Genomic DNA, 14523 nt, shown 5'->3' on the forward strand with positions numbered 1-14523 from the left:
CATAATTATGTCACTTACTCTGCAACTTTCTGAGGAAAATGATCACATCTTCATTTTGTAGTTGAAGACACTAGCACTAATATGATAAGTGATTTCCAAAGGCCCAAAATTAAGTGTGACAGAAGTCAAAACGCTGGTGGAAGACGTATCTTCCACTTCTTAGGCCATCTCTTGGGAGAGGTCATTGGTTCCTTTTTGGAGAGAGGGATAACAATGGATTTGTCTTCAGGACACAGTGATTAAGAAAAGAAGCAGATTATTAACAAAGTATAGGAAAATTCAAAAGTGGGCTGCTGTAGAAAGCATTGGGGAAGCTGGGCGCTGGTGGCTTACACCCATAATCCTGGATACCTAGGAGAAGGGGATCTGATGATCACAGTTTGATGATCCAGCTTGGGCAGGAAAGTCCAGGAGACTACTCAGAAGAAGCCGCAAGTGGTTCTGTGGCTCAAGTGTTAGGGTGTTACCTTGAGCAAAATGCTCAGAGACAGCATTTAGTTGATTGGCAAAAAAAAGGGGGGGCGGGGAATTGGCATGAATGTTCATAAGGCTTGTCTCTCTTTGGCTAAGGGACCAATCCCTCGACAGTGGGAAAGCATGGAGGAGCCAAACCTAGAACAGCTGCTAATCCGCCTGGAGGAGGAGCAACAGAGGTGATGGACTCCAAATTTTATGACTAGGGTGCTTGGCCAATGGGTGGAAAAGACAGATGGGAAACCTTTCTTCCGAATGCTATCATGGATTAGAACCACAGACTTCAGCCTTAGCCCTCTAATTCCTGGCAATGTACAAATTCCAGTCCTTTGTCATCTTATTTCTGAGAGGGACAAGCATTGGACCAGACCCTTGTTTTGCTTGTGTTCTTACCCCTCCCCAGTACAGGTGTGAGAGTCTAGTAGAGGTGAACACTGAGCTTCGGCTGCACATGGAAAAAGCTGATGTGGTGAACAAAGCCCTTCAAGAAGATGTGGAAAAACTGACAGTGGACTGGAGTCAGGCCCGGGATGAGTTAATAAGGAAAGAAAGCCAGTGGCAAATGGAACAGGAGGTAGGAAGAACTGTGAGGAGGGATATGTATGCCCTCTGGCACTGCCCTGGTCAATGCAGGAAAACGGTTGATTTCAAGTAGAAACTGAAAAACTGTTAAAGCCTCTGACAATCCTCACAATCCATGCTGACAGCTCTTTGCCCTACTCAGGCCTTCTTAATTGTGCCATCACATGCCTTCTTTAGGCTTTGCTGGCAGGTAGTGTGACACTTAAAGCAACCCTTCTTGTACTCCCTTTATTGTGGAAATCTGCTTATCTAGATGCTAAGAAGGTAGTTAAATTGAATGAGAAGCAAAACTGGTTATGAACCCAGATCCCAGGAAATAAGCATTTCCTTAGTCTTTGCTCTGCACTAGAGGGAAAAAAAAATATGTGTGTGTATGCACTAATAGTCCTCTATTGGGGGAGACACATACACACACGCGCGCGCATGCATGCATGCATATACACACACACTCCTCTATCAGACCAGGGGCTGTGGTTCCCCTGTCTACCAAGTATGAGGCCCTAAGTTTAAGTCCTAGTACCACCCTGTCCCCCCTAAAAACAATTCAGAACAAAAATCAAAATCCAAAGGTTGGAGGCCTGGCTCAGTTGGTAGAGTCCAATCCAATGAACAGAAGTATCAGATACCAAGTTCTAAGTCTCAGCTCAGATCATGAAGAAAAGAAAATCCAAGGTTATCTTCTTCCCTTGAATGTGACCTGGGTTTCTGAACACAGTTCTTCAAGGGCTATCTGAAAGGGGAACATGGTCGCCTTCTCAATCTGTGGCGGGAGGTGGTGACCTTCAGACGCCACTTCCTGGAAATGAAGTCAGCTACTGACAGGTTAGTGTGGGAACAGAAGGGGAGGTTTACCTGTACTAATTCTAGACTTAAGGCAGTGGGCTGTTTTAGAAGGGGGATCAGACATAGGGTTGGGATAGGGAAGACTTGTTGGATTCAGATGATTTTTTTCCTGACCTGCCTCTCAAGCTTTGTGTTCCTGGTCTCCAAATTCCTTTCCTTGGTCCCTGTTGGAATCTGCTCTTTTCCTTGTTTGTACTCAGAGATCTGATGGAACTAAAGGCTGAACATGTGAGGCTTTCAGGGTCCTTGCTGACATGTTGTCTGCGTTTGACCGTGGGAGCACAGACTCGAGAACCTTCTGGATCTGGGAAAATAGATGACAGCGAGCCTGCCCAGCAGCTCCTGCTGCTAGCCAAGATCCAGGAACTGGAGAAGGAAGCCCATGAGAGGAGCCAGGAGTTAATGCAGCTCAAGAGCCAAGGGGATCTGGAGAAGGCTGAGCTTCAGGATCGGTGAGACAGCTGGCAGTCCTACGAAGCATTCCTAGAAAGGAAGTTGAATGACTCCCGCAGCAAGTTAGGGATAGGCAAGAGAGGTGACAAGGGCATTCACACCAGTATAGGAGAAGGAAGTGTGTCAGAAGAGTCTAGTTTGAAACCCAGTACCACATTTGGGGCTTGTCACTGACTTCTGCACTCTACCTTGCAGCTTGATTTCTTCTTGTCTTTTTCTTTTTTGACAGTCCTGGGACTTGAACTCAAGGCTGGGTTTTTCTCAAGGTTAGCACTGTAGCACTTGAGCCACACCCACTTCCACTTTTTTCTGTGTTTGTGGTACCAAGGATTTGAATCCGGGGCTTCATGTATGCTAGGGAAGCACTCTACCAGTAGGCCACACTGCCCCATTGATTTCATTATTATCATTTATTATTATTATTGTTAATTTGGTCAGTCTTGAGGCTGGAACTCTGGGCCTGGGCACTGTCCCTGAGCTCTTCAGCTCAAAACAAAGCTACTGCCCTACCCCTTGAGCCACAGTGGTATTTCTGGTTTCTAGTGGTTAATTGGAGATAAGAATCTCAAGGTTTTTAGTGCCTGGGCTGGCTTTGAACCGTAATCCTTAAATCTCAGCCTCCTGAGTAGCTAGGATTACAGGCATGAGCCACTGCACCTGGCTTGATTTCTTTAGTATTAAGATATATAAGCAGCTATTCAAATCTCTTGCTGTTCAGTGCTTCTCTGCCTTCATACATGCTTATTCTGACCTGGAGTTGTAGTGCCTCCCTCTCTTTCTCAGTCTGCCCTGTCACACCTTCTCTGAAGTATATAACTTTAATAGTCTGTTATATTACTGAACCTGGTGTTTTTGATCTGCTTGTTGCAGCATTAAACTAGTGACCTTTTCTTTTTCTTTTCCTTTGGTTAGGTCTATTATCTATTTATTTATTTTTGTGGTGCTGTGAATCAGATCCAGGACCTCATACATTCTAGGCAACTGTTTCACTACTGAAGTACACTGCTGGCCTGCTCTTTTAATTTTTGGATTGTAATACATTTTTTTTTAAATGATGTTAAGAAGGGCAGGAAAATAAGCAGAATACTATTGGACAAAGTTTATGTCCTATGGCTAAGGTTATATCTCCACTACTAATGGTATACATGAATTAGAGAAGTAAACCCTAAGGCAGGAAGAAATGGAGGCTAACACAGGCAGCTTAGCAAGTCCCTGTACATCCTCACCCTCTTCTCCCACAAAAAAAGAAATTGGAACACTATTTTATTTTGTTTTGCTTTTGGGAGCACCGTGCACAAATGTTATGTCTCACTAAGCTTTGTGTTTCTAGCTTTGTTTTCTATATATCTATCATATACAGGCACTTTAATGTTTGTTGGATGCTATAGTTATTAAATGAATGAATAGACAGTGACAGGCACTTAGAGATGATACATAATAAAATTAGAAGGACTTAACCATTTATATTCCTAGGGGATACTCATTTGAGAAATACTTGTTTAGTTATCCATATAATACCAGACACAAAGCTCCAAGTTGATTGTGCTACATGATAAAAATGTCAGTGATTTTGCTGGACTTTAAATTATTATCAGGGAGGATAATAATTCTCTCTTCCAAGTCCCTCTTCCTTTTTTCCTATCAGAGTCAGAACCTGGGCTAGAGGGACCTTGGGGCTATTCCCATGTGGCAATTCTGATGTTCTTATTGGCTTCAGGATGCTTGACTTCAAGATTAAGCGAGGCCTGGAAGGGCCTGGGCCAGGGCTTTCCTTCAGCTCTCGGGCCCCCAATCACGTGTTCCAGCCTTGAGATGTGGTAAATCCCTGCATGTGTCTGAGTGGCTTTGGCTTTCCCCACCAGTTCAAGGCTATGTAGCATCATGTGTTTAAGGGGTGCCAAGGGGCTTGGGGTACCCTAGGGATTCTGGGAGATCTGCAGTGGAAAGTGAGAGTGTCTGGGCTGGGGCTGGGGTGTGCTCCACTTTCATGGCTCTATCTTTATCCATGGGCTGTCAAGCTGACAGTGGTGTGCTCTTCTCTTTAGGGTGACCGAACTCTCTGCTCTACTGACCCAATCTCAGAAACAAAATGAAGATTATGAAAAGATGGTAAAGGCTCTGAGAGAGACAATGGAGATTCTGGTATAATACACTTTGTTCTGGAAAGGAGTTGGGAGTGGGTTTGTAAGTCATTTGCTCTTTATGGACAGGTACTGCAGGAAAACAATTAAATGTTCTTGATGAAGTCCTACAAAACTGAAAAATTAATTCTGGCTGAATCTTAAAACTAAATTAACTCATTTATGTATCCAATAAATATTAACTATCCACTGTTCTGTATTCCTGGTGAGATTACAATGTCATATATATGTAATATGTTATTGTCAGAGAGAGGTGGCACATTCTTTTTTTCTTCGTCTTGGGGCTTGAACCCTAAGCTCAAGGCTACCGCTCTACCACTTGAGCCACAGCACCACTTCTAGTTTTCTGGTGGTTAATTGAAGATAAGAGTCTCACAAACTTTCATGCCTGAGCTGGCCTTGAACCAAGATCCTCAGATCTCAGCCTCCTGAATAGCTAGAATTACAGGTGTGAGCTATTGTGCCCTGATAGGTAGCACATTCTTTTTTTCTTTTTTCTTTTGCCAGTCCTGGGGCTTGAACTCAGGGCCTGGGTACCATCCTTGGGCTTTCTCAAGTCTAGCGCTCTACTATTTGAGCCACAACACCACTTATGGCCAGGTCTCTGATTTTTATGTAGCTCCTGAACTCTTGCCCATATGCATACCCCTAATCTTCTAATTCACATTGAGTCCTCTGGAGCTTGACTTATCTGTGTGTTCTTCTTATTTTTTTAATTTAATTTATTTATTCATATTTTACTTATTTAGCCAGTCCTGGGGCTTGTACTCAGGGCCTGAGTACTGTCCTTGGGCTTTCTCAAGGCTAGAGCTCTACCACTTTAGCCATAGCACCACTTCTGGCTTTTTTTCTGTGGATGTGGTATCAAACCCAGGTCTTTATGCATGCTAGGCAAGCACTCTACCACTAGGCCGTGCTCCTGACCCACATGGCTCATTCTTAAGAGAAACTGTCTATTTGGGGTATAGCTCCAATGATACAGTGCTTGCCTGGCAAGCCTGATAGCCGTGATTTCAAACCTCAGTTCTAAACAAACAAACAAAGAAGAGAGAGAGAGAGAGAGATTAAATTAACAAATCACTAGGAATGAGATATATGGAGAGATTTAAAATCTCTTCATACTGGTTGAGTAGTTCAAGGGGCAAAGCACTTGCCTTGTAAGTGGGAGGCTCTGAGTTTAAATACCAGTATCACCAAAAATGAAAAGAAGAAGAAATACAGTAAGGTTTACTGTAGAGCAGAAAGGACTTGAGGCAGACACAATATATATATACATATATACATAGTTTGATGATCTGACATTGGGGAAGAGAGAGTTGAAATGTTTAGTGCTTTCCAGGGAAGAACCAACATCAGTGGCTAGAAGTTATAGGGTAGTAGATTTTGGCTCAAATTAAATTTGTTCTTCTGAACCTCCTGTTTTGTGATGGTCTGAGGGTTCGATCCCTAACAATACCTGCCAGGGATGTTCTCTAAGTTTGCATGTTAGAATCAAAATTTCAGGTCTCTGATTTTGTACTCTCTCTCTATTTTTTTTTTTTGTCATGAGACTTGAACTTTGGGCCTGGGAACTGTCTCTGAGCTCTTCAGCTCAAGACTAGCATTCTGCCACTTGAGCCACAGTGACATTCCCAGTTTTCTAGTGGTTAATTGGAGATAAGAGTCTCACGGGCTTTTGTGTGTAGCCATTACTACATGCATGAGCCACCTGCAGCTGTCTTGTCTGTACATTTTTAAAATGTACAGCTGAGCATGGTGGCTCACACCTGTAATCCTGGCTGCTCAGGAGACAGAGATCTGAGGATCGAAGTTCAGAGCCAGCCAGGGCGATGCAAATACAAAGCCAAGAGATTCTTATCTCCAGTTAATCACCAGAAAATGGGAAGTGGGGCATGGCTGGAGGTTAGGGCAGTAGCCTTGAGCTGAGGAGCTCAGAGACAGCGCCCAGGTCCCATGACCCCCCCCCACCCCCCGAATTTTTTTTTTCTTTTTGCTAAGAATTTTCCAATTCAAATACTTACAGGACTTACACAATATATATGAGTCAAGTGAATTGGGTAGTAAGAATTGTGGTTTTCCAGAACTCTCAGGTTTAGTTTTCAGTGCTTCAGGAGATGGTTGAGCTCAGTATGAAAAATCCTGAAGTAAAATGTCAAGTAGGTGTTATACTGTTCAACTTCAGTAAATTATTCCCATGTAGGAATGGAAGCTGGGGTTGTTAACTTTTGCTTTGCTTTGTTTTTCTGAGATAGGGTCTCACTTGTAGCCCAGGCTGGTCTCGAATTTGCAGACTCTTGCCTCAGCCTCCCAAGTGCTGGGATTGAAGATACGGATTATCATAGTCAATCCTTAACTTTTTGAGATTTTTATGCAGAATTTCTCCATTTATAAATATTCATCAAATTTTATATAATAGGCTAAACAAAATATAGCCTATAGGTTTGTGTCTTCAGGCTCTTACTCACATAAATACAATAGTGGAAAAAAGGAAAAATCCTAGCTTTGGGGCTAGGTAGAGTGTCTTCTTGCTCAGGCCAGCTTTGACTGCAAGCCTCTCATCTCCATTTTGGAGATGACAGGCACTGCCCCCAGTCATTGTGCTTCTTCCATTTAGCTGGGATAATAGACATGTGCCATCATGTCTAGCCATGGATTGAGATGGAGTCTCATGAACTTTCATGATAGGCTGGCCTAAAACTATAATCCCTAATCTCTTCTTCCCAGGTAACTATGATTACAGTCATCATGCCTAGCTATGAATTTCTCTTAAGACTTTGGCTTTGTTCCATTCCCTGTTAGGAAACAAATCATGCCGAGTTAATGGAACATGAAGCATCTCTTAGTAGGAATGCCCAAGAGGAGAAGAAGTCTTTGCAGCATGTAATCAAGGACATAACTCAGGTACTAGTAAAGCCTTCTGTGGTGGTAACTGGATAATTGCTCCTCACCCCAGGCCTCTAAGTCTTATGACTCTGTCTCAATTGCCGTTCTGAAGTTTGGGCTTAGGGTCATGTAAGGATGAGTTTTCTCAAACTATTTGAAGGCTGAAATCCTAAAGGGAGGTAAGCATTCTTGTCCTTGTACTGTGTGGTGGTTTTCTTTCCTATTACCAGCAGCAGTTCTCAAGCCATCGGCTAAATTTGTGTGTGTGGTATTTTTTTTTTCCACAGCTGTAGTCTTATCTTCCTACATTTCCTCATTTATTATTGCTCCGAAAGGAATTCTAGCCTTGTTACTAATCTTAGACTTGAGTGACCAAAGGTGCAAAGTGGAAGGAGCCAGCCATTTTTGCTCTCGCTCAGAAGAGGCCCTGGGAAGGAAAACCTTAATTACTCCATGCTGTAGCGAAAGCCCTTTGCAAACAGCCTCAGTCAGTGGGGTGGTGACCACACTGGTTTGGGTCTGTGTACTGTAGGTTTCTGTCAGTGGGGTAGTTGGGTAGTAAGCACACTGTTTTGGATTTCAGGCTTTGGTGGAAGGAGAAAATATTGCCCACAGCTGTGGTCATGAGAGCTCCTTGCCATTGGACGCTAGTGGCTTCTCCTCCAAGTTTGATCCCCCAGAGCCAGATAAGGCTCTTGCTCTGGTGCATTTGGTGCTGACTCAGAGACACAAGACTATTCAGGTGAGAACCCTAGTGGCACTGGGCTGGGAGCCAGAGTGATTGGTGCCTTAGTTATTTCTCTAGTTTAGACTTCCCCTTAGTTGGTCATGCATGCAATTCCTAATCAGTACCCCCAAGTGCCCATAAGAATCTCTGTGCTTTTTGCCCTATTGATTTATTTTGCATGTGATTTTGGCGTAGCACTAAGCAAAGAGCCCTGGGACAGTTTGGGTGTTTGTCCAGGCACATTTACATTTGAAGGTGGGGAACTCCAAGCATATAGAGCCACAAAAATCCAATAATTTCTTACCTTTGACTTCTCAATTAGCCCTATTTCTTCTTTTTTTTTTTTTTGTGGGTCATGGGGCTTGAACTTGACCTGGGCACTGTCCCTGAGCTCTTCAGCTCAAGGTTACCAACCTACCCTTGAGTCAAGCCCAACTTCATTTTTTCTAGAGGTTAATTGGAGATAAGAGTCTCAGGTCCTTTTGTGCCCTGGCTGGCTTTGAACCTTGATCCTCAGATCTCAGCCTCTTCAGTAGCTAGGATTACAGTCTTTTTCTTTTTGCCAATCCCAGAGTTTGAACTCTACCTGAGTACTGTCATAGGGCTTTTTCCTCAAGGCTAGCACTCCGTCACTTGAGCCACAACACCACTTCTAGCTTTTCTATGTATGTGGTATCAAGGAATCTAACCTGGGTCTTCATGCGTGCTTGCATAGCATGATGCTATCAAGCTTTTGAAATCCCTTTTTTCTCTTGATCTTTTTGCTTATCATCTCATTTCTGCTGTTCTCCCTCTACAGGATCTGCAGCAGCAGCTTTCAAGCTGCCAGGAGGCGATGAACTTCTTGCAACAGCAGCATGATCAATGGGAAGAAGAGGGGAAAACCCTGAAAGAGAGGCTTCAGGCACTCACTGGGGAGAGGGACACTCTGGCAGGGCAGACTACAGGACTGCAGGGAGAGGTGGACTCTCTCAGCAAGTGAGCAGATAAGCATAAGCTGCCATATCTGATTTCAGTCCTCATTTAGCCGTTTATCTTTTTTTTTTTTTTTTTTTTGCGTTGGCAATGGCATGGCTTGAACTCTTGTCCTGGGTGCTGTTCCTGAGCTCTTCATATCAAGGCTGGCACTCTGCCACTTGAGCCACCATTCTACCTCTGGCATTTTTGGTAGTTAATTGGAAATAGGAGTCTCACAGATTTTCCTGCGCAGGTTAGCTTCTAACTATAATCCTTAGTTCTCTGCCTCCTGAGTAGCTAAGATTGCAATTGTGAGCCATTGGCACCCATTTTGATGACCCTTCCTGCTATCTCTAAGATTTTGGACTATTCAAGGTTGCTTTCTTTTTTCATTTTTTTTTTTCCCCCCTGGCTTGGACTCTGGGCCTGGGCACTGTCCCTGAGCTCTTCAGCTCAAAGCTGCCATCCTACCCCTTGAGGCACAGCGCCACATCTGTTTTTCTAGGGGTTAATTAGAGATAAGAATCTCATGGTCTTTAGTGCCTGGGGCTGGCTTTGAACCACAATCCTCAGATCTCAGCCCCTTGAGTAGCTAGGATTACAGGCGTGAGCCACTGTGCCGAGCCTCAAGGTTGCTTTCTTTTGTGTTCTCTTGTTCCTGCAGGAAAAAGCTTTTGGGTTTGGGGTTTTTGAGATTATGAAAAATGGTTTCCTGCTCAGAGGGAAAGCTGGATGTTGAAAAGAAACAAATACTTCTCTCATGTGAGAACCCAGTGATGTTTGCTTCCAGCAAGGAATGTGCATACTCAGGACTGCTCATCTCTAGTTTCCTCTTTCTAGGGATCGAGAGCTCCTGCAGAAGGCCAGAGAAGAGCTGCAGCAGCAACTAGAAGTGCTGGAGCAGGAGGCATGGCGACTGCGAACTGCCAATATGGAGCTACAGCTGCAGGGTGACACTGCCCAGGGAGAAAAGGAAGAGCAGCAGGAAGAGCTGCACCTGGCTGTCCGAGAGAGGGATCGTCTGTAAGTGGGACCAGTCCCTTCTTCTTGAGGAGTCTAGCCTGCCTTTGTTCTATACCCTCTACAGTCAACTACCGTTTCTTAGGAAGTGGAGACCCAGAAACTCAGGACACAGTGGGTCCTTAAGCTTACTCCTCTGTAGAAAGATAGATACAGAAAGTTCATGCAGACTTTGCTGAACACTCATAGAGATGAAACAAACAAAGATACAGAATTGATTAAGACAATCCCTTATCTCAAGGACCTTGTGGTTTAATGGAAAAGTCAAATAAGTAAGCAACTGTGACTATGTAAGATGAAGTATGAGCTAAATCAAACTTGAAAGTAACAGTTATTAAGGAACAGAAAAAGCTTTATGGGATAGGAGGTAGACTTAGACTTACTTTGATTGGTAGAGAATAGAATTTTTTTTTTTTTTGCCAGTCCTGGGCTTTAGCTTAGGGCCTGAGCACTGTCCTTGGACTTTCTCAAGGTTAGAGCTCTACCACTTGAGCCTCAGCCACACTTCCAGCTTTTTTCTATGCATGTGGTACCAAGGAATCAAACCCGGGTCTTCATGCATGCTAGGCAAGCACTCTGCCACTAGGCCAAATTCCTGGCCTAGAATTATTTAAAAAAAAAAAACCAAACAGGGGCCAGGAGTTTGGCCTAGTGGTAGAGTGTTTGCCTAGTTTGCCCAGTGTCACCTCATACAAACATGCAAATTTTTTTCTCCATCTTTTCACAAAAAATAGTGCATTATATATACTGTCCTGAACCTTCCTTTTTTTCACTTGACATGTCTTGGATTTTTTTCCTTAGGCACTTTTAAAGACCATCCTCATTCTATTGCATCAGTAAGGTGATTAATTCTTGTTACCTGTTAAGATTTGGCTCTCTAGCCTCTTCTTCCTTCTCAGTCAGGAGATGTTGGTTGGCCTAGAAGCCAAGCAGTCAGAATCACTCAGTGAACTGATCACTCTTCGAGAAGCCCTGGAGTCAAGTCACCTGGAAGGAGAGTTACTGAGGCAAGAGCAAGCCGAAGTGACTGCAGCGCTGGCCAGGGTATGTAGACCTCTTCCTCCTCATTTACTAGATGTGCAGCTTGGAAAGTCGTGTTTCCAGGAAGGGAGCATGCAGCCTGTTTTGTTTTGCACCCTTCAAGCCATCACCTTTACATATTCTTTCTTCAGTAACTAGTCTGATTCTGGGTCCTCTCCCTCCTGATATATCCTCTATATCAGACTTAGTTGAATTCTCTAAATTAAAATCTGATTATGTCAGTTTCTTAAAAACAATAGCTTTCCAACTCAAAGCCCTTTGCCATCTATCTCAAACTGTTTGTAAATTCTTCTGTGCCAAAACCCTATCCTCACTCCTTATATCTTATGCTCACAGCATAATTGTATTCACTTATATTCCTTCCTAACTCCCGATACTTTGCATGTACTTTTCTCTTTAACTGGACTGCTTCTTCCCTTCTGTTGTAATAACTAGTATTTGTTCATCTATTTTTTGTTGGTAGTCATGGGACTTGAACTCTGGGCCTGGGCATTGTCCCTGAGCTCTTAAGCTCAAGGCTACCACCCTACCCATGAGCCACAGTGCCACTTCTGGTTTTCTGGTGGTTAATTGGAGATAAGAGTCTCATGGTCTTTAGTGCCTGGGGCTGGCTTTGAATCTCGATCCTCAGATCTCAGCCTCCTGTGTAGCTGGGATTATAGGAGTAAGCCACTGTGCCCTGCTATTCATCTGTTAATACCCAACTTAAATGTCAACTTGTCTGCCAATCATTTTTTTTTTTTTTTGCCAGTCCTGGGTTTTGAACTTAGGCCTAGCACTCTATCACAGGAGCCACAGCACCACTTCTGGCTTTTTCTATGTATTTGGTACTGAGGAATGTAACCCAGGGCTTTGTGTATGCTACGGCAAGCACTCTACCACTGGCCAAACTCCCAGCCCCACCAATCATTCTGGACTCTTCAAATGAATCAGTGCCATCCTTGACCTCCTAGAGCACTTTGTGTCTACATTTTCTTTTTTCTTTTTTTCATTTTGCCAGTCCTGGGGCTTAAACTGAGGGCTTGGGCTTTCTCAACGTTAGTGCTTTACCATTTGAGCCATAGCACCACTTGCAGCATTTTCTGTGTGTGTGATACTGAGGAATTAAACCCAGGGCTTTGTGCATGATAGGCGAGCACTTTACCTCTAGGCCATGCTTCTGGCCCATGTAGCATCATTACAACTGTATTTATTTATGCATCATTATAGCTGTGTTTCTATACTGTGAGCTTCTTATTCCTAAAAGAAGGAATAAATGAATGAAAGGAAAATTCATTAAGAATGAAGGGAAGAAATGAAGTGATAAATTTTTGTACAAGAAAGGAAGTATTGGAAATGTGAATTGTTCAGTGTTTGAGGAAAACTGGAAATAGGAAACTCTTTAACCTTTTTATGTTTTTAGGCAGAACAATCCATTGCAGAGCTGTCAAGTTCTGAAAATACCCTGAAGGCAGAGGTAGCTGATCTTCGGGCTGCTGCTGTCAAGCTCAGTGCCTTAAATGAGGCTTTGGTCTTAGATAAACTTAGGCTGAACCAACAGCTTCTCCAGGTGAGCAAGATATGTCTGATCCTCAGGGTAAGGCTGGGCCAACTTAGGATAAACCAGTGACAAGAGTGGATGCTTATAATAGGGCAGAGTACTGGGAACTGCACAGTATTAGATTTATACTTGAAATATTTCTTTCCCGTATGTTCAGCAGAATTACCTTTGTTCTTGAGGACAAATCATTAGACTAGGAAGTGGCTCCCACTCCTGAAAGCAAGACCACAATTTTAATCCTGTTGGCTTGAGATATCAATGATTACCAAAAAGAATTTTCTGAAGAGCCTGAGTTCCTCCAAATCTCTCTGTGTTACAAATTTTATCCTATAATTTTAGTAAGGGAAGTTTTTGTATCCCTGTCCTTTTGAGCCTCAGCTAGATTTTACTTCTTTAAATCTCTTTCCTCAGCATCTGGCCAAGCTCCTGACAAAATATAGTTAAACTGAATGGATTTTTCTTTCTAAGCATTCCCATGCTCATTTCTGGAGGAAAGATTCATATGTCACTTGCATTTCAGTCTCACCACTTGAGACTAGGGAAACTAACCACTTGTCTTTGATACTCTGTACCCCGCCCCTTCCCTTTTTGGCCAGTAGTTGGAGCAGAACAACCAGTCCGTGTGCAGCAGAGTGGAGGCAGCAGAACAGGCAAGAAGCTCTTTGCAGGTGGACCTCGAAGAGGCAGAGAGGACTAGGGAAGTCCTGTGGGAAAAGAAAACTCATCTGGAAGTCCAGCTTCAGAAAGCAGAGGAGGAAGGAGCTGAGCTGCAGGCAGAGCTCAGGTGCATCCAAGAAGAAAAAGAAGAACTTAAAGAGAAATTAAGTGAGGTAAGAAGATAAAACTGACATCACATCAAGGATTCATTCATGCTATTATAAGAAATTACAAGGCTACAGAAAGAGTGAAAAGTCTAGATATGACCAGTTACTTATAGCTTACCTTTCTGTTGTTTAAGGAAATTTCTATCGGAATTCCTTGCTGATTCCCCACTATTTCCTCCTGTCTCCCCTATTTAAACTACATGCTTCTACTCCTATATGCTCTACTACACATATTGTTTTCAACTACCACACCCTTCATACTATAATTATCTGTTTCCATGGCCTTAAAGGGAAGGCTGTGTCTCACTTACTTCATTCCTCTAGCTTTTAGCTCTGTGCCAAACACAAGACAGAGTGCTACATTTTTTCTTGAGCCAATAAACTATCTGGCTAAAAAGTTATCTTCCGGGACCGGGAGTTTGGCCTGGTGGTAGAGTGCTTGCCTAGCATACACAAAGACCTGGGTTCAATTCCTCGGTACCACATACATAGAAAAAAAAAAGTCGGAAGTGGTGCTGAGGCTCAAGTAGTAGAGTGCTAGTCTTGAGAAAGTCCAAGGACAATGCTCAGGCCCTGAGCCCAAGCCCAGGACTGGCCAAAAAAAAAAAAAAGTCAGCTTCCTCTACTACCAAACCTTTCCTTGCTCCAGTAATGTGTAATCTCACTTTTCAGGGTCTTTTCCAAATACTGATCACTTTCTCCCTGGTATTTTGTGTGTATTCATAAAACTGAGAGCTTGGGCCAGGAGCATGAGCTAATAGTAGCACGAAGCCCGGGGTTCAAGTCCTCGGAACCACATACACAGAAAAATCTGGAAATGGTACTGTGGCTCAGTGGAAAAGTGCTAGCCTTGTGCAAATATGTCCAAGGACAGTGCTCAGGACTTGAGTTCAAGCCCCAGGACTGGCAAAAACAACAACAAAAAAAACACTGAAAGCTTGGGGCTGGAAATGTGACTTTTTGGTAGAATGCTTGCCTAGCATGCAAGAAACCCTGGGTTCAATTCCTCAGTAGCACATAAACAGAAAAAGCCAGAAG

At 43.4% G+C, this 14523-nt stretch overlaps 1 protein-coding gene across 7 annotated transcripts in view; it reads left to right on the forward strand.

Annotated features, from left to right (window-relative positions):
- The window catches only part of Cep250 (centrosomal protein 250), a 49635-nt gene that overhangs the window by 4347 nt on the left and 30765 nt on the right, over positions 1-14523 (forward strand). For 5 of the 7 annotated variants that reach the window (XM_090352229.1, XM_090352232.1, XM_090352233.1 and 2 more), the window contains 12 exons: positions 571-653; positions 883-1048; positions 1772-1878; positions 2100-2351; positions 4398-4494; positions 7293-7394; positions 7960-8118; positions 8903-9081; positions 9901-10083; positions 10980-11124; positions 12524-12670; positions 13261-13491. In XM_090352229.1, the coding sequence (XP_090208355.1) occupies positions 571-653; positions 883-1048; positions 1772-1878; positions 2100-2351; positions 4398-4494; positions 7293-7394; positions 7960-8118; positions 8903-9081; positions 9901-10083; positions 10980-11124; positions 12524-12670; positions 13261-13491 (1851 nt within the window). Of the gene's footprint in view, positions 1-501; positions 654-877; positions 1049-1771; positions 1879-2099; positions 2352-4075; positions 4170-4397; positions 4495-7292; positions 7395-7959; positions 8119-8902; positions 9082-9900; positions 10084-10979; positions 11125-12523; positions 12671-13260; positions 13492-14523 lie in introns of those variants that run through there. The other 2 variants (XM_090352234.1, XM_090352235.1) reach the window with 2 other exon arrangements.

The sequence above is a fragment of the Megascapheus bottae genome, chromosome 18 (genome assembly GCF_031878675.1).
Source record: "Megascapheus bottae isolate mThoBot1 chromosome 18, mThoBot2.hap1, whole genome shotgun sequence".
Lineage (NCBI taxonomy): Eukaryota > Metazoa > Chordata > Mammalia > Rodentia > Geomyidae > Megascapheus > Megascapheus bottae.